General features: G+C 35.8%; 1 protein-coding gene across 2 annotated transcripts in view; it reads left to right on the top strand.

The window, feature by feature from the left end:
• The window catches only part of USH1C (USH1 protein network component harmonin), a 51,010-nt gene that overhangs the window by 2,592 nt on the left and 21,784 nt on the right, over positions 1-26,634 (top strand). The window contains exons 2-15 of one of the 2 annotated variants that reach the window (XM_061999536.1): positions 615-682; positions 2,662-2,805; positions 3,282-3,420; positions 9,919-10,027; positions 10,131-10,155; positions 10,878-10,935; positions 11,702-11,805; positions 13,049-13,133; positions 13,550-13,609; positions 13,876-13,932; positions 15,592-15,734; positions 16,301-16,366; positions 18,803-18,927; positions 21,515-21,588. In XM_061999536.1, the coding sequence (XP_061855520.1) occupies positions 615-682; positions 2,662-2,805; positions 3,282-3,420; positions 9,919-10,027; positions 10,131-10,155; positions 10,878-10,935; positions 11,702-11,805; positions 13,049-13,133; positions 13,550-13,609; positions 13,876-13,932; positions 15,592-15,734; positions 16,301-16,366; positions 18,803-18,927; positions 21,515-21,588 (1,257 nt within the window). Of the gene's footprint in view, positions 1-614; positions 683-2,661; positions 2,806-3,281; positions 3,421-9,918; positions 10,028-10,130; positions 10,156-10,877; positions 10,936-11,701; positions 11,806-13,048; positions 13,134-13,549; positions 13,610-13,875; positions 13,933-15,591; positions 15,735-16,300; positions 16,367-18,802; positions 18,928-21,511; positions 21,589-26,634 lie in introns of both variants that reach the window. The other variant, XM_061999535.1, reaches the window with a different exon arrangement.

Below are 26,634 nucleotides of genomic sequence, written 5' to 3'. Positions count from 1 at the left end.
TCTTGGGGGAGGTTTGCTGTTTTTACTGTAATTATTTAAGAGCAGGCATGGTAATATGACACTGGTTTAAGTAAACATACTATTAGTGGGGGAGGAAGGAATAACTAGCAAGTTCTACCAGTTAAGACCTGGAGCAAAGAGGAACAGAAGTGAGGCAGTTTGCATAATGTCATAAGTGAGATCCTGAAATCATTGGTTTTGATGACAGGACATAAATTCTAATCATCTCATTGTGGTGGCTTTATCTGTGACAGCATGTGCTATATTAATGAATGGCCAAAAAGGTTTCTGAAAACTTTTATTCAACAATACAGTGATTATCAGGTAAGGCAAATACGATATTATTGTAATAGAATTACTGCTAGGGGGAAATACAGCTTGCAGAATATATCAGTATTTACCACCTTGTGCAATTGTTGTAATACTAATTTTAGAAACTCATGTTGGAAGCTTCACACTGTGAGGTAGTACTGGATTGAAAAATTGTATTTATCTTAAAAAAAAAAAAAGAAAAATCCTTCCTTATTGACATTTTTGATCTGTGACTTTAAGATATTGTGGAAGTCTTGTGTGTTCAAAATCAGAGATTTACTATAATGTCCTTGCCTTTTCAGGTTAATCTATTAATTGACAATGAAGCAGAGAAAGATTACCTTTATGATGTGCTGCGGATGTATCACCAGTAAGATGTAGCTTTATATATATTTGTGTAGAATTTTACTAATGTTTGAAAATGTAAAGATTGAATAGATTGAAGATTTTAAGTGGTCTTTCTATGTGCTACTAGAAAAATAACTGAAGTAATAGGTTTTTCTTCTATTTAATGAAGTCTTGTACTTTTACAGCTTAACCTGTAGACCTGTCTTTAATCACCCATAAAGTTATTTTGGTTTTATGACTGCACAGTTTTGTAGAAGCATTTGATGGGTTTATATTGCAAGGAGGGAAAAAAGCAACTGGATAATAAAACTGTTCTTAGGAAATAGAGAACATTAATCAAATTTATTAATATTTCCAAATAATGTTTGTTTATTTGCAACAGAAGTTTTCCTTAAATTTGCTTTTCAGACTTTTGCAAACTGTTCAGGTAAAAAATTATTTGCAGCTGTTTTATCTGAAAGTTGAAAAAAATAGTCTGGGGATCTGTTTGCCATGTTGAACAACTCTGACTTATTACAACATAATGGGGGGAAAATGGTAAGGTGATAGGCCTATTACCAATCCTTTTGTTGAACTGATTTAAAGCACAGTTGCTTAGGACCTATATCATTGCAACTGAGATCAGCCTCTGTTCCATTGTTTTTTGAGAAGATGAGGATGTATTTTCCACTCATCCTATGAGTGGAAAAAGTGGCTCTAATAGACATTGTTTCCATTCATATATTAATAGCATCTCAGCTGAGTGAAATGTAGACCTTTCCATCTGATATTTGTACTGAACTGTAGTTATGGATGTATTCAGATGCATATCTAACCATTCTATCATATGTGATTCGGTTTCACTCAAGTCTGTCTAATTGCTTCTCCGTTCATAAAGCCAGTTGTTTGGAAAGAAGGTTAGTTCAGTAGCTCTTAATTATTTAAAATCTGCTTGCATTTACAAAATTAACAATGCATATAGCAACCTTTTCTTCAGTTTCCAAAACTGCAATGTCTTGAACAAAATTTCCCGTATCTCTGTGTACACATGTTGATGATCTGTCACTTTTTAAAATATATTGTGAGATATTCCAGGGCAAAAATATGTTAATTGCCTTTGGAGTTAGCATTTAATGTCTACTTCACAGTGAATAGCATTTTCAATAGTATTTGACCTTTAATGCTATTGAATATACATTCCTGATCTATATTTTCATTGCATATGCCTCAGAAATATTGTATGCCAGGAAATGTAAGTTATAATATAGATAACAATATAGACTAAATTTAACTGGATGTTGTGTAGCAAGAGCTTTACTTAACCTGAGGGAGCTTCTCCTCCACTATTGCAGCTGGGAAACAAAGTACATTTTCAAGACCTATAACTATCTAAGTGCTGACAATATCAAGGAGATGACTTTGTGTAGCACTTAGAAAACAGATATTCACAGTGCTCTAACTTCCACAGATTTTGTTTATTTCTTGGTGGCCCTTCAATTTTGATTTGAAAAACAAACAAATCTTTGCTCTAGCTACTGAGTGTAGTGATTTTTCATTCCCTGGGTTGAAAAAATTTGTCCGCTGTCTAAGTTCAGGAGAGGAAGGAGCTTGTAGCCTAGATTCACCTAGAAGGATTCCTAACTAGCAAGGAAACAAAAATATAGTAGGTGGGTACATCTGATCAGGAAAGTTATTTCTAGATGGTTCTGTGAATCTTTTGAGGACTAAGAATGAAATTAAAGACATCATCTATAGAAGCAGTGTGTGTGACCTTAAAAGATAAAAGCAATATATAGGAGATTTCAGTTATGTTGCAGAGAGTAATTGTTATTCCTCTTTGCTTACTGAAGGCTTGTTTTCTCAGAGGCTGTTTTGCTTTTGTTTTGCTTTCTACATAAATAATTTTTCAATAAGTTGAAAGGATATGCAAATATTGAAGCCACGTGTACAGCAAGTTATTAAACGATCCTTTGTGTTAGTGTGGTGATTACCTATGAGTATTTTCTCATTGTGTTTTTGTAGATCTATGAACCTCCCAGTGCTTGTGGGGGATCTAAAACTTGTGATTAATGAGCCAAGCAGATTGCCTCTATTTGATGCTATTCGCCCACTTATCCCATTAAAACACCAGGTGGAATATGATCAGCTGACACCCAAAAGATCACGGTAAGAAAATGCAGAATAATGCAGGTAACTTCAATACAAGCAGGAAATACAGAATGGGTTTTAACATAAATTCTGAGTAAAATATTGTAAAACTACATGTAATTATCTTCTTTTTGCTTAGAGGTACTGTGTTGAGCTGCCTGAAATTGTTTGCCAAGTAGTTTAATGCACTAAGAGCAGGATAAGGGAGTCAAAAACAATGCTTTCCAGTTTAAATAACCTTTTTTAAATTTTTCTTTCATTTAATAAAAAAAATATTCTTATAGCTAGAACTTTCTGGGAACAGACAGCTTCAATGAATCTAGATGCCTTTTCTTATGAAAAGTGCTTAATGGCTTTAGCTAAAACATCCACCCAAACTTCAACTATCTTTCATGCCTAAATGTTATAAGAGGAAAACAACATCTAGCTTTCATATGAAACATTGTCACAAAGTGTTATGCAGCTGAATAACCAAGTATCTTCCATTTTTGCAGAAAGCTGAAAGAAGTGAGATTGGATCGTTTGCATCCTGAAGGACTTGGAATAAGTGTGAGAGGTGGAGTGGAATTTAACTGTGGGCTCTTCATATCCCAGCTAGTTAAAGGAGGACAGGCAGACAATGTTGGACTTCAGGTAAGAAAATTATATTTATGGCTGTTGTTCTGCAAAAATGCTTTTCCTACAATGCTGAGGAAATGGGCAGTTAGAATTGTTCCTTAATACATAGAATTAGCTACTGCTGAGGTGCTCTTCGTTGCTTGTGATAAAAATCATTAAATATGTAAGTCAATGCCATAGTAAGTTCACCATTCATTGATGATGAATAAAGTTATTAAAATGGTTCTTTTCACCAGTTTTAATGATATGTAAACTTTTTTTGTGTGTTTGGGGTATGATAATTTTTGAAGATAAAAGGGCTTTCTGGAGTATTTATACTCTTTTAGTAGAAACAGTTTAATGTAAGCAGATGGAAAGACAGATCTCTGACTGTGCATGAGCATTTTAAGGTGCCCAATAGAAGCAGCAGCATATAAATAAAATGGAACATGCAAATACTAAAAATGTCAACTCCACTTTCCACTAATTTGTGTAATGAAGTGCACATTTGAACTTATGTATAAATTTGGGGGTTGTGATTTATGCAATAGAAGTACAGAAAAGGAGGAATCTATTTTTAACTGTTTCCAGTATCCTTTGTGCTGCACAGAATTGTACTTTCAGCAATGAAATTTCAGATACATGAGCTGTAACAAGTTTGGCAAAAAAAACAACCAAACAAAAATTTATAGAAACATTTTTTTTTTCTAAATCAAGCAATTTTTCTTAAATAACTTGCATTAATGAAGTTTTGGGTGTTTGGGGTTTTTTGGAATGTGTTGATTCTGGCTCATATATCTTGGTAAAGAGAGAAGTAATTGCTCTGGCAAATATTTGCATCTTTCTATGTCTTCAAAGCTGATAATGTGTATTAAAGGTCCATTTTTCTGAGTAGAAAGGCTGATATCCCTGGCAAATTTCAGTTTGTCCACTGTAAATAGTTGCTAGAAATATTGATGTTTAAGGATTATATTTAATACTAGTCCAAAATGTAGTAGACTGGCATGATTCACTACAGTGTTTAATTAAACTGAAGTGTTTTGTAGATATGCTTCAATGTAACCCCACTATTCTCTTACATTAAAACAATCCTATCAACAAGGCAGTCAAAGTTAGAATTCTATGTAGTAAAACTCATGCTGAGAGCTTGATAAAATTTAAGTGTGTTCCTGTCTGCATAAACGTGTGTGTCCTTTTTTTGTGCATTCATAGCTATATATCACATTCAATAATTCAGAATCACCATTGAGTTAGTCTCATCTTCTGTCAACCTGCTCTGGACATGCATGTGACCAACTCCCTGCATGCTTCTAGAAGCTCTTTCTTAGAACAAATCCACAAATTCAGGGAATACACCCCCACAAATTCTGTATTTAGTTAGAATTGAATGTGACATAGGGCAGCACAAACACTATGCTGGATGTGTCAGTAGCCTACTGTTAAGCCTGGGATTTGCCAGTGGGTAACTCCAGAAAGGACACTGATGTACCTTCCCAGAGTTTGCACTACAAAAGCTTATGTGTCTCGTGTACCACATTACACAATGAGAATGGGAAGAGTAGACAAGAGAGTTTTCCTGGATTGTATTCAACTCAGTAAAGAGATTCCAGCTGCATCCTTTCTCCACTGCTAGAAAACTGAGAAAAAGACAAAGACTAATCACTTCTATGGCTTTTGAAAACATCTCCTGGAAAATACTGGAAGACATTAACGATGCTGAGCAATAAAAGACTTCACAGCTACCTTATACTGCCGTGCTAGTATGTTCATCACAATCCCATGTTACAGCAGTGCTTCTTTCTTTATTTCAGCCTGATGTGTTGACAGGGTTGATGCATAATTCCTTATGCTCACGTGTGCTACTGGAAGGATGTGCATTTCTGTTCTTTCTCTATGCAAAAAGGCTCTATTTGGCTTTCTGTGACTGAGGGCATCATGCTACATGTTACTGACAGTGAATGGGATTGTAAAGGATCTTGGTCTGAGTTGTACAATTTGTACTGCAACTCAGAAGATGAATAGAGTTCAGCAGACAAAATAGGGACAATAATGGGGAAATATGTTTGACTATGAATTTCTTAGATTATTAATATGAAAAGATGATGCATTGCAGCTCATGTAACTGTCTGATTTTTTTATATGTGATGTTAAAGTGACCTCATAATAGGTGGCACTAGGCACTTTCTGAACCCTGCTGAATAACAAGAGCTGACAGGCAGTCTGTTGTTCTAAATTTCTGTCTCCCAGTAAAGCCGTCTGCTTCTGAAATTTCACCCACCTGCTTTATTTAACTAAATCCCTACACATTTTCTATCCCAAAAATGTTGTCTGAGAAAGTTATAATGATCTTCTATTATACCATCTGTTTTATGTTCTGCTGCTTTTTTAAAAAATCAAATTCATTTTGTATAATTTCTCCTTGAAGAAGTTTCCAAGTTACATTAAAACGACTGAGTAAGACTCACTGAGGCATTTGTGGTTTTGACTTTTTTGTAACTACAGTTTCTCTAAAAGACAAGTGCATTGTCTTTTCATGAAGAAATGTACTTCATCTTTTTTTTTTTCTCATCTTTCTGATACTTATGTCTGTGGAGATACTGCTGAATACAAAGAGATAGAGATTGGTATGAGTGATGAAAGTAGAAGTAGTACACAAAATGAGAAATTTGAAACAGTTGTGTAATTTCCTGGAAACAATAAATATTATATTTCTTACATTAAAAATTACAAACAACAGGCACTCTACTTGGGAAAAGTTAGATTTGAAGCTTGTCTTTTGAGAGTGCCTCATCTCCCTATTTGATTTTGAGAGACAGTGGTATATGATAACAAAATAATTACTACTATTCTACGCAGTCTTGCAGACTTTTGTCTCTACTGCTCCTGATTCAGAAGACTGGCATACAGTGGTGCCAATATAAAAACAACAAAATATGAAATCAACTATTGCTTCAGTATATTAATACTTTTTTTTCAGGGAAATCTGTTTGAGTTTCCTAAGGAGAAGCATTATGTTACATGCCTATGTCTCCTGTAGTTCAGCCTAAACCGGGGAATTTCTAAAGCACCATCAGGAATATTTTGCCAGTCAGTAACAGAAAAGGCATTAGAATGAGTGAAGAGTACTAGACTGTCTTTTTTGTTTCCTTTCTGAAGCTCAACAAAGAGAATTATTAAAAATATCTGTATGGGAAAAGCTCATTCCCATATGGGAGTAAAAAATGAAAGACACTTTTTTCTGCATTTATAATTCTGGAAATGTGTGCCTTTTGGGGAGATAATGTGATACTAACAGATATGACATTCTTAGTCAATGTTGACATCCTCAAAGCAGCACTAATTCTGCTAATACAGAAGCTATATGGATACTCTCAAACAGTACTGCCATCTTGAAACTAGGATGCTTCTGTGTTATGGCTTTGCAGTTAGTAACATCAGGTTAGGTTACCCTTTTAGAAAGCTTGGTTTGTGCAAACCAAGGCTCCATGGTCTGTTACAGCCTGCATGATGCAGAAGATATGAGTAAAGGAAGGGTCTTGAACTAAATTTCAAATGTGTGAGATCAACAGAAAAGTCTGGGTACCTCAAATGAGGGCAACATGGTATCCTTGCAGCTAAATCGTTACACACAAACTTCTGGTATTTCTGGAAGTGAGTAATCCAGAGAGAGGCCAGAGATGGGAATGGAGAAAGATGTGGGGGTTTTTTAGCATTTTAGTATTGAGGAACTCAGATTTCCCTTGAAAAGCAGAGTTTACTTGCATTCCTACCATGTTCTAAATTATGGGACTGAACACCTTCCTGGTTTGTAGAGGATATTGAGTCTTTAAGTGCAGTGTTGCAAATCTGACTTATCTCTGAGCTATTTTGCTTCTTGTTAGTATAGCCACCTTGCCAGTGCTGAAACCAGTCCTAAAAATGCATCACTTACAATGGATTTCCGGAAATGTTGAGGAGAATGGAACAGCACTTCTTTGTTTTCATGTGGGGATCTAAGCAGCTTAGGATTTAGCAGGGGTGAGTGCAATGGCACAGCTGTCAGGCCTGTGGGATGGATGAGTGGGTGTATCGATGTGATTTTGAACATTCGGAACAAGTTGGTTAAGTGAGTGTTCTTGCATAGCAAGAGCTATCAAGAGTGTGACAGATCTGTAGACCCTGTGTACTTTTCCTTGACTAATTCTGCATTTTAGCTGCAGAATGTGCTTTAGTACTGACCTATTTCCACTTTTATTAAAGATTGCATTAAAAATCTGACTTGTTTAAATGAAAACAGGCAAGCTCTTAGGACTGCTGCAAACTGCTCCCAGGTGAGTGCCATGGGTGACATTTTTGGGTGTCCAGGAGGTGGAGCAGCAGTCTCACTGTCTGGGGATCACAGTCATGTTCAACTTCTGCAAGTGTACTCTCTCCAGCAGGACAGTTACATATTGTGTTTTCTTTGCTTTTGTAGCCTTCAGATGCTATGATGTGTTAGATAAAAAAAATCTAAGCTCAGTGGGGAGGAAATCACACCACATGAGCTCTGCTGGTACAGTGGATGTGTTGTTCATGTCTTGTGTATTATTGCAGAGTATATGGTGCTTCCCAGAGAAAGTAGAAAAGTTTGTGAAAGTTTGTGAACTTAAGAAGATAATCAGGTGGTTTCTTGGTGTGTTTTTTTGTGGTTTGGGTTTTTAGTTTTTTGATTTGTTGGATTTTGGGTTTGGATTTTATTTTTTAGCTGAACAGAAAGAAGATTCAATGATACTATATGTGAAAAGAGGCACAAGGTGGAGGCATGCCAAATGTCCTGTCACCCAAGAGCAGACCTGTCATGGTATGTGTTAATGTGACAGTCTCTAATCCACAGGCCATATTGAAGAATTCTTACTTTCAGTTCCACTCCCTCTTTTCACATAAATGTGGTGATGTAAGTTTAGGCTTTTGGTTCTGAGCTGTGCAGTGCCAGAGGAGGATTCTCCAGCTGTGCACATTTTTTCCCTAAATCTATCATCAAGGTACAAGGAAGTTAGTCCTCAGTGGGCTAGACTGTGATTTCTTTACCTTTTTTTTCTGACAAATACTCACATCAAACTTGTGTGATGGAGAAAACAGTGGAGACACTATGTGATTTAGTCGGTACTACTACAGTAGGTCACTTCTTCAGTCTGAAGACTAGTGGTATTACTTTCTGTCTTTCTGGACACAATGAAGTTGGAACGTTTCAGTGAGGGAAAACAGAAATATTTGCCTCAAAAGAAAAAGAGATAGTTATTGAAAAAAAAAAGCCAATGAGTTATCTAAGGTAGCAATTGCTTTCAGTCTTAACACATTAGAGATGCCAATATTTATTGTAATACTGTTGTGAATATTACAATCAAATCTTTAATTCTGTAAGCAGACTGTAGTTGTTTGCACAATGACATTATTTTTGGCATCAGCTGAGTGGTGAGAGCTGAATGAAGCTTCTTAACCTCTCTTCCTGGTGAGTCTGCTGTGCCTCCTGCATTCGGGAAGAGCTAACTTCTGATCTTCTGCAGCAGAAGTGTGTTCATAACTGGTCTTGGCACCAGGGGCTGATACACTGGCAATCCCAAAGTAGGTGGATGAAGGGGAAGTTCCCTCCAGATCAGAACTAGTATAGCTAGTCTTTAATAGAAATAACTTTCATCAAACATGTTATGATGAACCTGCCTGATCCCCTGAACTTTTTATTCTATAAAAGTGTCACCTGTGGAGCCCAAATATATGTATTGTATAGACACAGAGACCTGAGTAAGACTGGAAATAAGTGATGGATTTGCTGATCTGGTAGGAGTTTCCTTCTATGTTTCTGTCTCAAGTTTTCTCTGGTTTTCTTTCATGCCATACAACAGGGGGAATGCTACAACCTAGGGGCCACAGAAATGTGGTGGCACCACCTTCTCAACCGTAGTATGTGATAGATTACTGCTGTGAAACACTTGAGAGTAGCATGCTAATTTTGTAACTAATGTAAATGTTCCAAGAAAACTTAAGCTATTGCACTCTAGGATAAGCATTCAGTATGCTGGTACATGACTACTGTAATTAATCACAGATTGCACCTGAAATAGAGGTAAATTCTGTTAAAATCATCATTCTTCTGAATCCATAATCAGGCTAAGTGTAGTTTCCTATTGATCAAAACAGTTAAGAAGGTATCTCATAGATCTTATGGCAAAAACAAGCTTAAATTGCTGAAGTATAGAAGAGGAGAATCACTCCAAAATCAATTGAATTGAAATACAGACACTTGTATTTAAGGTAGTCTGTGGAGGATGAGTCTGATGTATAGAGGCTAGATATTACTTTATGAAATAGTTATTTGGCCATTAATCTGCCCTTCTGGTATTAGACATTAAGTTCAAACAAATATAGATAAATCTGATCTGGAAATTACCTAAAATTCAGAAAATATTCAGGACTCAACTTTATCAACTTTGCATCAAAATGATTGCCGGATTACATCATTGCTAAAAAATCTTTTAACATTAATTCACAATTATTTTTCTTCTCTTTTTTGTTTTTGAGGTTGGGGATGAGATAGTTCGTATAAATGGATATTCCATTTCATCATGCACACATGAAGAGGTCATAAACCTCATCCGTACAAAGAAAATAGTGTCCATCAAAGTAAGACGTAAGTAACATTTAAAAATCACCTGTATCACTGAAGATTGCTGTTAATAGATTGCTGATGATCTGTAGAAAGTGTCACTTAACAGAGTATTTTTCTTTTTCAGATATTGGCATGATACCTGTCAAAAGGTAATGGTATTTAATTTGAAGAAAAACAAAAAGATGATTCCTTTTCACACAGCCTGTTCAATATCCAAAGGACCTCTGTGCTTATCTGTATATTTGATTATATATATTTGTATGTCTCTGTAGCTGATTCAAATGTGTTAAACCACCCAGCAGATGTCTTGTTTGATGAATCTAATTTTTGTATCAGTTGTCTACTTAAATGAACCAATTTCTGTGTTTTCATTATTTGTGGATATTACCTGGAAATCTTATTTTTAGTGCACCTAGATTAACAGTTCTCCACTGCTTCTCTATCTATCTAATATTTTAGGATTGCTTCAGAGTTTGGAAAAACTTCATATTATTCTCTTCCAATTTTTATTGAAAAATGGAAACTTTAGGTGGAATGTTTGAGAAGTGTTAATGATGTGGGATGTTTCTCTGCATAGACATTTACATAAGCTGTTTAAGTTGTTATGATTTTTTTCACGGTCTTAGAGTTTCCCGAAATCATTTCACTTTAGGAGATTTTCTCAGTTTTATGTTGAACCAACTTGACTAGCCTAAATAATTGTTTGTTTATTTGATGTTCTATTTAAATTGCTGGAAAACAAACCTGTTGTTGTGAATGGTATCCAAAGGAACTTGTGGATGCAAAGTAGGATATCCTGTTCCAAAGTAGCTTCTTGAATACATTGATATTTGTTTTGTCTCCATTATGTTAAAATGCTTTTCCCTTCCAGTTCACCAGATGAACCTCTTAAATGGCAATACGTGGACCAGTTTGTTTCAGACTCTGGGGTAAGAAATCAATATTTTATTAAGATGTCTTCTGGGAAATCTGTAAGGGTTCTGAAAGACTTTCTTCTTTGACCTTATCACAGAAGCTATTGTATGTATTTCTATGATGCAGTATCTTGTTACAAGTGTTCTGGGAGAAACATCTTTTGTGGTATGAAATGATTCCAGAATAATTAGGTAAAAGAAGGGCAGGATACAAATTAACTATCTTTTGCTCATTAATTGGTGCTTCATTTTGCTTGAGCTTATCAGTTTACCCAGCTATGCTTCTACTGTATAAATATTTAACAGATTATTTGGCCTATCTTTGCTATATTAGTGGATGAATGACAGGGATGAATGAAAGTGACTTCTAGAGATTGCAGCAGTGAAAAGAGAGACTACAATTACCATTCTTTTGCTTTCAGGAATAAAGTCTTAGTTAAATAGTGAGCACTATCAGTTATTTTTCCATCTCTTTTGTCAGAGGACACCAAAATTATTATTTTGCTGTATCACTTTCTTGTAATTTTCTTCACTATTTTATGAATACAAAGTTTGACTATTGAAACAGGCTTCTCCAAATAGTAAGATAAGATCAGCCTTTCAACTTAGCCATGCAGCTCTACTGAAATGAGTGTGCTTCACATTCACCTCCAGTAGGACCTTGGAGGAATCTTATCTTGATGTTGGCAGAGTTTGATCCTGGCTTCATGATATTTTATAGTAGTCTTGTTATGAGCTCAACATAGAGTAACATGTGCAGCATTTTTTAATTGCTCTACAGGAAGGAAAGGGGAGTGTTGCTGGTCTTGCTTCTTCTGGAGGGAGAGACAATAAGGAGAAGAAGGTCTTCATTAGCTTGATTGGTACAAAAGGCATGGGATGCAGGTGGGTACATGTTTCTTATTTAGTGTCACTGGTTTGAGTAAAATATCCAAAGCAGTTATTTCCATCCTTTGTTGATATGATATCAGGAAAACAGAGAGCCACGCTGGATCGAGAAGGCAAACTGGAACAGGAGGATATCTGTGGCACACACACTATGTTATCAGACAAAGCATGAACACCTGTGTTACCTGTTCTGCCTTAAAACCAAAAAAATCTTTAAATTTGAAAATAAGAGGAGGCTGATGGTGATATATTACATGTTGTCATTGAATTGGATCTTTTAAATGCTTTTACACTTTAAAATACTTTTAAATGCTGCTCTGATGCAGCACGTTGCAGCACTGTCCAGGTTCACTCCCTGAACTTAGACTGCTTTCTGTTACCATTTTGAGAACTGAGAAGCCGTGGCACAGATGTATCCAGTTCCTAAAAGTAATGTTGAATTTGAAAGATAATTAGAACTTTGAACAGATGCTCTTCAGATTCCTGTCCTTGCATCTAGTTACAGAACTTTTGGAGTATGTTAGGAGTTTGTATATATTTAGGAAAATATAGTTGAAGTCTTCAAGATTGAGCCACACAGAGTGTTTTCTAAAGAATAAGTTGTATTTCACATTGCTTGGAGTATCTAAAGGTGTCCTTAAAATTATTGACAAACCTGGAGATATCATTCAACATCATCTGCTGGAAATACTATCTATAAAAAATCATTGCTGTATTTGGGCCTAGCTTAGGCTGCGGCTTGAAGTTTCCAGGCTAGATGAAAGCCCCTGGTTGAAACATCCTTTTTGTTTCTTATATAATGTTCTTCTTCAGGATTATTTATGATACCTACAGTATGCCATACTTCAGTGAGTAAATGTGCAAGCAATTAGTAATTTTTCATTGTATTACTTGCTTGCTTTCAAATGCCATTAGTGTCCCAATCCTTTAGACTGACCTTAGAGTGTAGGTCAGTATACTACGTTAGCTTCAACATCTAAGGAAAAATCCAGAAGCTTAAGTATCTTTCTTTTAGCTTTATCTTAAACCACAGTTTCATGGGGTAAAGCATAAGAGAGCAGGATGCCAAACCATTGCGTGTGTACTGGCAAATTTCATTGTTGGATTCAGAATAAGCTAATACCATAAAAATGTTCTTTAAGCAGAAACAAATTATAAGAAAACATTTAAGACTTCTGACTGTATTATACTATTATTCTATAACTATTATACTATAAATGTGATTTTTGTATTACACCAGTATTTCCAGTGGTCCAACACAAAAACCAGGCATTTTTATCAGCAATGTCAAGCCGGATTCTCTGTCAGCAGAGGTGGGCTTAGAGGTAAGCACGCCACCTCTCAAGGTAGGTACCACAAGGAAATTTTGTTTGGTATCTCCTACTTCAAGGATTCTGGATCACGGTAAAGCCACTAGCTGTATTTTCCTTTTACCATGGGAAAATAATACCTGTGGTTACATTTCAAATGAAGTGAGTTTCCTGAATTCTAAGAACATTAGAGTGCCCTTCTGGCTCAGAATGATAATCCATTGAGCTCAGTATTGTCTTGACCAGTGGCAATAGGAGTGCTAATAGGGGAGGATTTCTAAGTCTGGCCATTTTCTGGTCTGTTCCCCTTGTACTCTGCCAGTACCTAGGTTGATTGTATTAAAGGTATTGGAGAGTATAACTATTTCTGTTTTCATTTAATATAGGTACTAACTTAGCATCTGTACTAAAATTTGAATTGTCTTCTTTAGGTCGGTGATCAGATTGTTGAGGTAAATGGAGTGGACTTTTCTAATGTGGATCATAAAGAGGTAAGGTCAAGTCTTTTTAATTCTCAGCTTGTTAAGCATCGGTCTGATTTCCCTGGCTGTAAAAAATGTTTTGATACCAGGCTACTTAACCAAAGAGTTTGTGTATTGAATGTGGGAATCTGGAGATTTGAATGCTACCACTTTCTTTATTCCAGATAGGTCTTCTAGAAATTCCAGCCTTCTCAACCAGCCTCTTTTATACCAAATATACAGGCCTTTTAACACTTGATTCAGACTGATTTTTTTTGTTTTATTTTGATTTGCAGGCTGTCAGAGTGCTTAAAAGTAGTCGTACTTTGACGATCTCTGTGGTAGCAGGTGCTGTAAGTAATATAAAAGTATTTATAAAAGCAGAACAAAGTCAATAAAAAGTAAAGCTATGTTTCTTTATAATGTCTACACCACTCAATTGTGTCAAACCAGGGCAGTGTTGAGTGGCTTTTAATTCATTGATAGCTAGCCACAGTATTCTCAAATAAACCAATGTCATGACTGCAGGCCAGTGCAAAGGTATTCCTCTGACAAGGAATGGAAAGTAATTTTATCATACCAGTTTCTCATGTTTGAGAGTTCCTGTTCTAACAGATTCTAACAGTTCTTCTGCTGAAACAGGAAAGGTGAATTGGTCTGGAGTAAGTTAATTTTTCATCCTGAAGAGCCAATGTCTTTGTCTTATTTCAAAGTAATTAATTTTTTAACTGTTTATCTGATTTTCTTAATGTATCAACACATTAAAATTTGTTCAGTTTTCCATTTGCAAGATACTCGAGTTCCATAGACTAATCAAAAATGATATTTTCTGATTACCTTGCAATTGGATTAAATATGGAAACCAAGATTTACTAAATCATTTAAACTACTTTCTAAGGGTTCATGTATACATTGTAGCTATGTTAAGGAACTCAAGTTTTAGTTAAGCTGCTCTCACAAAAGATGTACTTGTCCAATGGCATTGTACACATTGTTTAAACAAGTCCTTCAGACTAGTTGATTAAGAACTCAATATGTTAAGGACTTAGTTTCAACTCCCACATATGTTACTGGCTGCTGATTAGAAAAGATGGCATCTACTCCAGCTTGTATCACTGGGTTGCATACTTAAAATAGTGAATTGTTGCTATGGAACTCTTCTTCTGCTTTGCCCTACTTCAACTTGCATGGCTCTCCTTTCCTCTATACACATCTTTGTACTGAAGAAGAGACTCCAAAAGCAAACAGCTTCTCTACTCCTATAAAAGACCACGGTGCAAAGGCATTCTTCACTGCTTGTTTTTGTTGGAGCTGTCTACTTTGAGCCTTAGAGCATGGAAAATCCCTCTTTCCTAATTAACATGGGATTTTAATTTCGGTAATGAAAATTAGATAAATATTATCAAAATGTTCCACAAATACCACGGGAATATCTTTCTTGAATGAAAAATAGTGCTGGTGTCTTAACTGTAGAGGAGATGAAACGAGAACAAGACAACTGAAACACATCAACTAGATATTATTTTGGCAATGCACATCTCCTGTATTTGGATTTTCTGAATGATGGGACATTTCCACAGCAGCCAGGCATTAGAGAACTAAAATGCAATAATATTGTAGTTGTCTTCCACTCTGGTTTCATTTAATGAGCCATTCTCTTGTGTTATATTTCTCAGTCAGATTTCAACCAAGTATAATGTGGAAGGTTTTTTAGGTGATATGCTGATCATATCTTTGGCATGATCCCTTCACTGTTGTTGCTGATTTCACTAGTTGCATACCTCTTGTGAGGTACTTAGCACCTCATAACTTTAACTGAAACTAGAGTGGCTTTTTTTTAATTGAGTGATCAGATCTTTCAGGGTGTTTCAAAAAGCATCCCTAAAAATAAGTGATGTGAGGAGATGGCAGATGTGCTAGTCCATAATTGGGTTTGTAAACATTATTTCCTATAAGAACTATATGTCATGAAACTTTTTCACAACAGATTTGGGTGGTGATTCTGGTTACAGGGAAAGGAGCTGTTCATGACCGAAGAAGAAAGGCAGAGAGAAGCACGTGTCCGCGAGCAAGAACGCCAGGAGTTACTGCATCAAAAGCGACTTGCGCTGGAGACTAACAAAATCATCAAAGAGCAGCAAGAGAAAGAGAGATTGTAAGGACTTTGTATAAGACAGTCTGAAAAATTCAGTTTGGATTTAGAAAGGGCATGGAATACAGGAGCAACTGTGAGAAGATTCCCAACTTACATGATCTTATTTTTACTGTTTCAGAGTCTCTGTTCATAAATCAGGTTTTCAAATCTGATATGATTCAAACAAGTCTTGAGTAGAAGAGTCACTTTGTTCATACCCGTATGATTCTATGTGATACTATTTTCCTAATGTTGTTCCCTCATCCTTTATTCTTAGCAGGACAATTAGAAATTTTATACTCCTATAATAACACACTGTGGAACTCTCTGAGAAGGAGATAGTACCTTACAGAGTTAAATAGATTATGCCTTTATTATCCAGATGGTCATGAATGTCCTCAGGGTTCCTACAAAAGTATATTGAAGCCTTGGCATCTTAAACATGACTTTTTAAAAGGGTATTTTTTTCCTGCAATGCATGTGTATCTGATGTCTAAGTCTTTTACTAAATGTATGCTGCCACACTTTGTACAAGTTCTTACTCAGAAAATACAATTTTTATCACGGTGTCCTAATTCTTATTATAGAAGAAAACTGGAGATTTCCCAGAAGGCTGCAGAGGAAGAAGAGAGATACCGCAGAGAAATAGAGCAGTAAGTAAAAACCTTACATAGGAAATGTGCTGTCTGAATAAGGGTCCTTATATTTTAGCTTTAGCTGAAAACATTCTGCATGTTCTCCTCTAATAAAATTGTGTAATATTTCCATGTAGCTACATCTAGATTCCAATGCATACCAGTAAGTATGCCACAGTTAGAGAATAAGAAGCTGTTCTGAAAATCAGCACCTGAAAAATGTGAAGGTTGCAATGATAAGAAATTCAATGTGAAATTGAATTGTAGTGCTTCTTTAAAAAATATTTTATTAACATATGGAAAAAATTAAGATTAAAGCAGTTCTGTGTTTGAGAACGTGCTTACTCTATGGTTACTGAGCCACTGCAATCAATTCTCACAGGAAAAAAAAGAAATGAAAACTGCAAGGAAATGGATTAGGGGAGAAATGGAGAGATATGACTAGGGAGTTAGAAAAACATGCACATACTTGGAGGCTTGATGACATATCCACTTCACTTAAACAAAAAAAAAAAAGAAAAAAGAAACAAAACAACTCCAAACAAAACACAGGTAGTTTGTTTATGATCTGTAAGAATGTACACAGTGTGGAATTTAATACTGTACACAGCATTTTTTCAGTCTGTTGAGCGGTTCTGAAAAGAAAAGCTACGTAGATTTAGACTAAAATAAAGACTATTTGATGCCATTTGTCTTGAGAAGAAATTTCCATCATCATAAATTTTAAGTAGGCTTTTGCTTTTCTAGGGAGAGAAATCATAAAATTAAAATACTGGCACCAAAACTAGGAAGTTCTATGACCTATTTTATTCAGGAAATCTGATTCTTCTTATCACAGTCCCTTCTGGTTGTAAAATTATGTGATTCTAGGAGCTAGACACATTGAAAGGTGGTATTGTAATAAAGTCAGTACTGTGAATGTAACTGAAGCATTGTTGTACCCTTGGAACTTAAAAATTAGCCATAGTAACGTGTTGTTGTTACCACAGTAATTAATTTTGCTTCTAAATGCTTCAGGGAAATTACATGAAAGGTAGTGTGAACCTGCAAAGTGTCTGTTTTGATGCAGCCTTTTAGAGCTAAGATTAACTCTGAAGTATTCAGCTTTGCATCTTCACATCTTGAACACTTTTAAATTAATATTCATATTATCTTAAGTCCCTTTTAATGTACTTGTACTAACTAAAATTATCTGATGGAAAAAATGCAGATTCTGTGAGATGTGAAACAAATATATTCCCCAGCTGTCAAAAGAGAATAATTTTCTGATGTTTTTGCTGTGGGCTGTAATGCAACACGTAGATAAATTCTTACACATTTTCAATTTCTGATTCCTGGGGAACGGATAGTATTCTGCTCTCTATTGTTGCCTTTGGTAGAAATTCCTGTAATAGCTACAGAAAGCTACTATAAAAGGTGAAGAATTATTCCATTCTCCAAATCCAGATTGCCCGTCTGTTACAATGAATGTTAGATACCTGCAGTATCCTTTTGAACTAAGTGCATCTTTAGTCACTCTGGGAGGACTTTCATGATTTGTTCACCTTGAGCACTGCTTACTGTAGCACGTCTCTAGTCTTCCTTCTACAATTTCCAAGTGCTGCTGGGGATGTTGTTAAGCTTTTCTGTATTATAATCCAAAATGTTAAGTCAGTTCCAGTCTCCTTGGTGTAGAGGGAACATGGTAGTAGAGGAATTTAGATTTCATCTAAAGCGTAGATTAAATAAGCAATTGCAGGCAGGCAGTTTCACTGGAACATAATGCTTTCCTGCTTTAACAGTTTGTGAGGATGACCCTTTGCTACCTATTTTATGAGCTCCTTTATGACCAGAAATTTGACAACTGTATTTTTTTATGTTTTCATATACTTATGAATTTAGTGTGGTTTGTGTCTCGGCGGTATTTAGTTCTTTTTGGGAAGAGTCACTTTTTAGTGTAGCCTAGAACTACGCATTTAGGAATCAATAATGAAAATGGAGAGAAGGTTGTAGAAATAAGATAGGCACTGTTTAAGTATAATTTACCCTTTTAATGTGAGAATTAAGCATGTGCTGGATGTTCTGTCACTTAGTATTTTAGTTTAAAATGACTGTTTTTCTAATAGATATTTCCCAGTTCTAAAAATGAAAAATTATTAGGTGAGAGATGGTTTTTGGCTTCAATTAAGGTGATAGTATTGTAGTATATCACTCTGGCCCAAATATCTGTACAGATGTCTCAATACTAAATAAGAGTAGTTTCCTCAGTTCCACTGTATTTTACAAGTTATCTTAGTAGCTTAGTAAATGAAACTTAGATCGATGAAAGGAATTTGATTTTTGGGAAGGGGCAGTTTTTTGTGTTTTATACATTTTTTTAATATATAATGTAATTATATTTAGTAATTGTAATGATTTTATATTGATGCTGTTGCTTTTATACTTGGAATTCTTAGCTGTGTGTTTTTTCTAAAGGATAACAGCAGAGGAAGAGAAATTTAAAAAAGAGTGGGAAGAAGACTGGGGCCCTAAAGAACCTCCCAAATCTCTAAAAACTGTAACTGCTGAAGTGCACTCACCCCCTCCTTCCAAACACAAAAGTAAGTCATTTCAGTCTTCTTCCTGGGGAAAGTATTTGTTCAAGAATATCACTGAGCTGTATGAAGTGTATCACCCATTTGTTCCAAGCCAAACTAGCTATGACTTGGTTATTTTCAGAAGGCTGGAAGCATATCATTAATTTAATAGCTCACAAAATCTACATCCACTCAAACAGTCACATTTTGGGGGTTTTTTTACAAACAGCGGCAGCAGGAAAAATAATTAAAAAAAAATAAAGGTGAGAAATTGTCTGAAGCATCAACCTTTTTAGGTTGGGGATTTGGTGTGCTACTTTTCATGTTCAATGTTTTGCCTTGAACCTTTTCACAGAGCAGTTCATGCATCAGTATACTTGTGCTGATTTCCACTGTGTGCCCAAATGGAAGTAGGGCTTATTTTTTTTATACATGTGATAATGGGTTTATGTCCTTGTGGATAAGCTGATACTCAAATGCTAAGTTACATATGTATGAGTGCTTTCATCTTGGTGAAGAAAATATTACTTAGAGCAATAAGTAATTAATCTCAGGTTTATTTTGTTACTGGACTTTTTTACTTTTCAAAGTGAAGGTATGAAGAAGGGGAGACAAGTATTTGATTTTGTGGTTTTCATTTCAAATTAGCTTTAAGCTTTCAGAATCATATCAGCAAATAATTTACCATTTTTATTTTTGAAATGAGGTCTTGGCAGGTAAAATGTTTGAAGGTAGAAAACTATAATTGCAGTCTCATTTGAAGTGAATGAATGCACTTTGTACTATTCCTATTGTTACCTTTTTTCTTCTCTCTTACTCCAAATCAGTGTATTATGCAGGGTCAAGATTATAGTTTTGAGTATTTTTTGATTGTTTGTTTGAAATCTAAGAAACAGATATGGAATCTCTCCTTTTGGCTTGGAAATTAATTCAATATTTAGTACTCTGAAAAATAAGATATTTTCCCTCATCACTTCAGCAGAACCTCAGGCCTTTCTTACTTAGGCAGTCTTTGGGGACTGTAGGAATGTCTCCTGTAGGAAGCTCCTTTGCTTCACTTCCATGATAAGAAGTAAACAACTTAATTGAGTAAGAAACTTGATATATTGAGTGTCATAAAAAATGCAACAAGAGCCATTGCTGCAAAACAACAGTGAGACACTAAACAAAAAAAGAGAAAAATCAAAGATTCGTAAAGGTTGGTGACTTTTTTTAAGTATTTCTCCTAGACCATTTGACAAATCTGTTTCTTGCCAGCGTGTCTTTCATATCTAATTTATTCCTTCTGAGGCTAAAGTATTTACCACATTGTTTTTTTACATATCAGTTTGTTCAGATCATACTCTTTTGATGACGCTCTCGAAAACAAATTGGTGGTATAACAATTAGGACTGGTACAAAAATAATCTTGCCTGCTAAGAGCTTGGGTAGCAAAGCATGTATTAATTAAAAGCACACAATCAGAACTTCTCAATCAATTCCTAGTGGCCTAACAGAAAGAAAGACAGGCACATTTTTAAAAAACTGCAAAATTCAGGTGTCTGTCCATGAGTTGCTCTATGTAGTAGCAAATCTGTTAGTATCTTAAATAGACCATCTGACAGAAGGGGGTTGGGGGGGAGGAATCCTGCTTATTCAAATATGGATTAGTTGTAAATATTTGGGGCTACTTTTCCTTACTTTTTGTTTTTTCTGTTCCCTTCCTACTATCATTTTCTGTGCTGAATCTATCTCTCTTTCCTCATCTGTCTTCCTTTTCCTGTCTTTTTGTTTTCTTCATTGCAGCAAATCTTTCACAAACAGGCTGTAGTTTACACAGCCTGAAAATTGGTTTGATATCACTGGGCAAGCTGCTTCAGAGTTAGCCAAGAGACTGAGAAGGTACTGTTTGTACATTACAGAATTTCCATGAAGAGTTGCCCTGAAGTGTAAGTCAGACTTAGTTCTCCAGGTGCTTGGAGGTTAATTGGTGGTTAAGAAGCTAAATTGAAAGCTACAGATAGTAGCAGTGTGTATGGAAGTGGTATTGGACAAAGGAAAAGTGGAAACAGCTCACCGGATAACTTAAAGGGAGACCTGTGTTGGTTGCTAACCAGGTTACATTATTTTTTTGTGTGGCTTTGGGGGAGCCCCTAACTTTTCATGGATAAGACACTGAGGTGAGAAAATGTTTCTTCTGCAGCCATCTTCAATCCATTTAGTTTTCTGATTCTTTGGGACAGCATTTTCTCTGTATAGCATGTACCCCAGTGACAGCACAGTAGAAGGCTGATATTCCATATTGAAGCCAGGTATCCCAGAATTACTAATGGTTTCATCATAGGAAAATCCACTTACCTCTTTATAGTAGAGGTAGACTAGTTGACCATGTGCAGTCCCAAACTGCACTTCAGAGTTGGGAGAGGCTGGTAATTATTTTTACATAAGCAAGACATTTTCTGGTTTTGGGTTTTTTTCTCAATTATATGGAAAAATATCCCATTGCTAACTTCTTTTTATTTCATGGAACTTCTAGACATGCGTTACTGATCTCTCTTTCACTTCATGGGAACCTCCAATTAGACTGTCACTTCTGTCTCCTCACTCTTTTCCACCTTTGTTTCTCTAGTAGATTTGAAGGGAGTTGCACATGATCAGCTTGAAACAGATGACATGGATGAAGTGATCATGAAGCAGGACAAACAGGTTTGCCACTCAGCCTTAACTTCCTATCCTCATTCAGATTCTTCCTGTGTTTCACTTCCTCCTGACAGTCAGTCTTGACACTGAACTTATTATTTGGTTTTGCTAGGGCATATGTGTGATCCTTTGGTAGCTGATGAAAGGTTATGAGACTGTTGTTGTGATTGCTTTTAAAGATACCTTGATACAAATATAAAATCTATCCTATAGAAAGGTGTATTATATTTAGAGCTGTGTATTATCAGTGTGTCATATAAAACTATGGTAACTGATTCTTTTGTATGTTTTTACTTAGCAGTGTGGTTTTTTAAAAGTATTTATGCACTTGGCTTAAAATAGTTTATCCTAGGAAGGGGAGCTTTTCTTGTTTCCTCAAACAACACTGTGTTCTGCTGCAAGCTTTAATGAGGTTGGATACCTGTTTCTTTTTAAGAAGGCTTGTGAAAACTAGTGTCAAGTATGACTGTGACCATAGGAATCTTAGGAATGCATATGACTGTATGGTTCTGTATTAAGATTATTTGCTGCATTTGCTTTGTTTAACATAAAATATGTATCAGTAAAATAAGGGTAACTTACATATAAATGTACCAGCACAATTGATGGAGAAGCTATCAAAGAACCTGACATGTAATATCAACCTTGTGGTGTTGTGCCTTCAAATAAATTTTCATTGTGAGTCAGTATGGATTGATCTAAATCTGAACTGGTCCTTGACTTTTCTTCAAAACACAACTTTTCCATTACCTTTTGTAGCTTTTGGATGGTTTTATCGATATGAAGGAAAATTTCCCACAATCCGCAAGGTACAAAGTTTGATGTGTAAGTTTGTTTGCTGTGCATTTGACTTTTAATTTGTCTTTCTTATTTTCCGTTACTACTAGACATTCTTTACAGCCAAGTGCTGCTTCTTTTAATATGTGCACAAATTAAGATGCATTTGGGATGCATCTGCGTAGGAGTTTGTCCTTTTGAACAGTTCGGACTTTCCAAGTTCTGCCAGCTGCAGCAGGAATTGTATGTCAGTACTTCACAAAAAGTGTTCCATTCAGTGCATGTCTTGTTCTCTGAAAGACCTCAGAGTAATGTATAAAAAAAAAAGAAAGTAAAGGTAAAATGTCCATGGGAACCAAGTATGCAGTTTCCAGTTCTAACTTTACATATCTCACAGTAACAGGATTACTGAAGGCAAAAGGCTTGTAGACATGTACGTTGCACAGAATGAGCAACAAAATTGGAAATCTTAAAGTGATAGAATACTTTTATATCTGTAGAGCTTCTGCTAAAGTATAGCAATTTCAAATTATTAGAGTTTGAAATAATACATCATTCCTGCTGTTGCTTTATTCTGTTTATCTCTTTCAATGTGTATCAGTCATATTATAGGAGATTTGTGGTTGTGTTTCGGTGGTGGTTTATGTTTTTGTGATAGCTGATGGCAACTGGAATAGAAGTGTCAAGAAGAGTTCCTATGTCTATCTTCTGAGAACTCAAGGTTTCTGAGGACAGCAGGATTGTGTCTGACAGATGAAGTATTTGTATCACCATTTAGGACTATTACTTTAACCTTCTGGGTGGACCTAAATTACTTGTTCTTAATAGAAAATAGCATATAATGGTGTACTCTGATACCATTTTGTACTACAAGTGACTATAATTCATCATGGATCTGCAACTTGTGTGAAAGCCAGTACAGTTAAGATTCCTGCCTGAAAACTATACTCAGTCTCTTCAGACGAGTAGGTGATCTCCTGTATTGCTGCTGACAAAGATAGTTTACAGACTGCCCAAATATCTTTTCAGATAGCATTGAAGATCTTCCACATTTCTCGTTGAACTCTACTGCACAATGCGGTCTAGAAGCTTGAAAAGATGTATTTTTAAACTTTTGCTTTTATAAATATTTTTAAATCTGGAAGGAATGAATTTTCATCCTACTCCAAATCACTAATTGATTTTTTTGTTTTGTTTTCTTTTAAAAATAATGTTTCACTGTACTAAAAATGTCTGAATAGGAAGTAAACTGAATCCATAGGGGAAATGGAGAGGCTGACTCATCCTGTTCTGAGTGTAGTGAATGCAGATAAGATTCTGACATATGTTCATGTTCTGGAACACTTTGGCTTGTGCACTGCTTGGTGTGCCTTTACATTCAGTAATTTTTCAAATGTTGCTATTTAGCAGGTTGACTTGCCAGATGTTACACTTAGTAGGTAGTACTGAATATGTCTTCTATTTTATTAGAGGATAAGGTAGTATCATGATACAAACTAATCAGCCCTCAAAAAAACATGCCAGCAGAATTATGTTTATGTCAATACATTAGTGTGAAAAGCTAGATTTTTTTTTTACTTAAACTTTTTTTCATTTTTATCTCCAACAATTTTTTTTTAATTATTTTTCTTCCCAACACCACCACCACTTAGGCAGGAAGCAGCAGACAACATCCCACTGAACTCGTCAGTGCAAAGTTCTAAGTAGCTACTTGACTGGGAGAACTGGCTTTTGTAGCTGACAGGGAAAATGTGTTTTCCAGAGTTTTATTATTAGTGTCACATGTAAAAGGTGCAAGATAATGCTATTGAAGATGGAGCATGTTCATGCTTTGAATTTCCAAAACCACCATGAAAAGCCAGTATCTGATGATAACGAGCAGAGCAAAATCAAACTCAAAGCTTAGCCTCTCTGGGCACTGGCAGTAACTGACAGTAGGTGGCCATCTGCTCCTCTGTTTTTTGCTTCTTTATGACTGAAAAAAGAGAACATGGGCATTGCAATATGAACTAGGCCCTACCAGTGCAAAAGGGAGAGAATAGCAGAAATGTGACATCATTAAAGTAGAAATAAGAAGCAGAGTGTATTTCAAAGTCAGCAAAACATTCTCCAGTAAGACTTTGTAGTTTTCCCCTTTGGCTGCACTCTACATGTGAAAATTTAGAGTTGTGTTGTGCTGTATTAGTTCACTCACATGAGTAGCTTTTATCCAGTGCTCGTAGGAGCCACTTGGTCTTGCTGATACAGTGCTTTTTCTTGAGAGCATTCTGTTTCTCCTCTGATCTAAGCATTTCCTATTGTAATTGCTTGTTTTGTTTGTATTAAGGCATGCAGTGCTGGGTTTATGACATATTCATGAAGATGTTTTATACATAGAATACTCATGTAGAGTTTTTGTATGTACCTATACGTGAGCATCTGTCACCTGAAAGCAGTCAATCTTCTATTTATATAAAAATATCAGAACAGAGAGATGGCAAATCAGAACCTAACTAAAGATGTTTGAATATTCAGAATTTAGTAGTAGGCCCGTGTGCCCTAGTGCAGAAGAGCAAAAAATTTGAACTGTCTGGTCTTGTTCAACTTATGTTAATGTGCACAGGCCCTTCAAATAAGGTCAAATTTCCTGCAAATTGCTGGAAATGACTGGGGAAACGGACTTTAGATTTTCTTTTAAAAGACCGTCCTCATACTTGCACAGACTCTAATCACGTTTTCAAGGCAGACACTCATGTACTGAGCTTGAAGGGTGTGATGTTTCAGCTAATGTAAAAACCCAAAAAACAAAACATCCAAATCTTCCCAGAAAGGGAAAGAGCGAAAGAAGTCAAAAAGTGACAGTCTGTGTGAACAGAAGAAGAATAAAAAGGAAATGGAGTTTGAGCAAAAACTTGCCAAAGAGAAAGAAGGAATGTTGGAGAAAGAAAAACAACTGAAAATAAATCGTCTTGTGCAAGAGGTACGTTGTGTTCTCCTGTCAAATGCAAAATTATATTGAAAGAAAATTAACTGAATCTTTAGTGGAATTATCTTGGTGGGACATTCATTTAATTACGTAAAAGATAATGAAGTGTTAAAAAATTGTTGTTTTACTGCAAAACTGTGTTCCCACACTTGGTTGGTTTCTAGAGTCAGGTTTTGTCTAAGTGAGGATACCTCTGCAGTTAATATGTCTGTGTTGTGATAAATTTAATGAAAGACAACAAAATAATTAATTATTCTCAGAGCATTATTAGTTTTAAAACTAACTGAAATGACAGTTCATACTTTTGAAACGTAGTTGTGACTATACCTATAACCTTTTTTCATGCACTGATGTTACAATTAAGGTATCTGAGACAGAAAGAGAAGACCTGGAAGAATCAGAAAAGGTGCAGCACTGGGTGGAGAGACTTTGTCAGACACGGTTAGAACAGATTTCCTCTGTGGAGAATGAGTCTCCTGAGGTAAAATTCTGGCCTCTCCTTATATTGTATGATCTCTAAATAATTTGCTAGCTGTTTCCTAAAAGTAAGAGGCTTTTAGCAGAGAAAAATCTGTCTTGATCTTTCCCTCTCAGTCTTTGTTCTAAGAAGGGGAAAAAATGTCATTAGTAAATAAATTACAATCAGTTATCACTGCAAAACTAACAGTTTTATTGGCTTGTGAGCTGTTTGGGTTGCCACCAATAATAAACTTGAGACTGGAATAGCCAGCCATATTTTCATGTATTCTCGGAAAATAGGAACATCATTGTTGTTGATTGTTGTTGGTCAACAATCAATGTTGCTGTTGGTCAACAATCTATGATTGTTGATGAGCTCTTGGATGCTTCCTTGTATTGCATGGAATAAAGGTAAAGATTAAGAAAATAACAAAAAGATAAACTCACAAAGAGTAGGCTTTGGTTTTGTGTTTTAAATAGTCTCCTTAAATGGAGTGACAGATAGTGATTCTGTCTTAAAGCCTGGTGATTCTAGATGTGGAGTGAGGCTTTCCCACCATCCTGCTGCTTGGGCTGTCTTCCAAGGACAGCTGGTTTCAAGAGGAACACTGCAATCTGCTGAATTCCCTTGGGATCCCCAAAAATTTGCAACCACAAAGAGGACCCTTGGGGAACACTCACATGAATTTACTTCAGGTCAATATGAAGCAGCTCTGAAAAAAGCAGCCAGTCTTCTGTTCTTTCTGGCCTCAGGCTCAGATTCATGTGGCTCTTCGGTGCAGACTCTAGGACAGTGGAATGAGTTTCCTCTTGCTGATAGATGTGAATGCCTGTATTTTGCTAGACTTTTT

This window comes from Colius striatus, chromosome 7 (genome assembly GCF_028858725.1).
Source record: "Colius striatus isolate bColStr4 chromosome 7, bColStr4.1.hap1, whole genome shotgun sequence".
NCBI lineage: Eukaryota > Metazoa > Chordata > Aves > Coliiformes > Coliidae > Colius > Colius striatus.
This window is presented reverse-complemented; position numbering and strand designations above follow the sequence as displayed.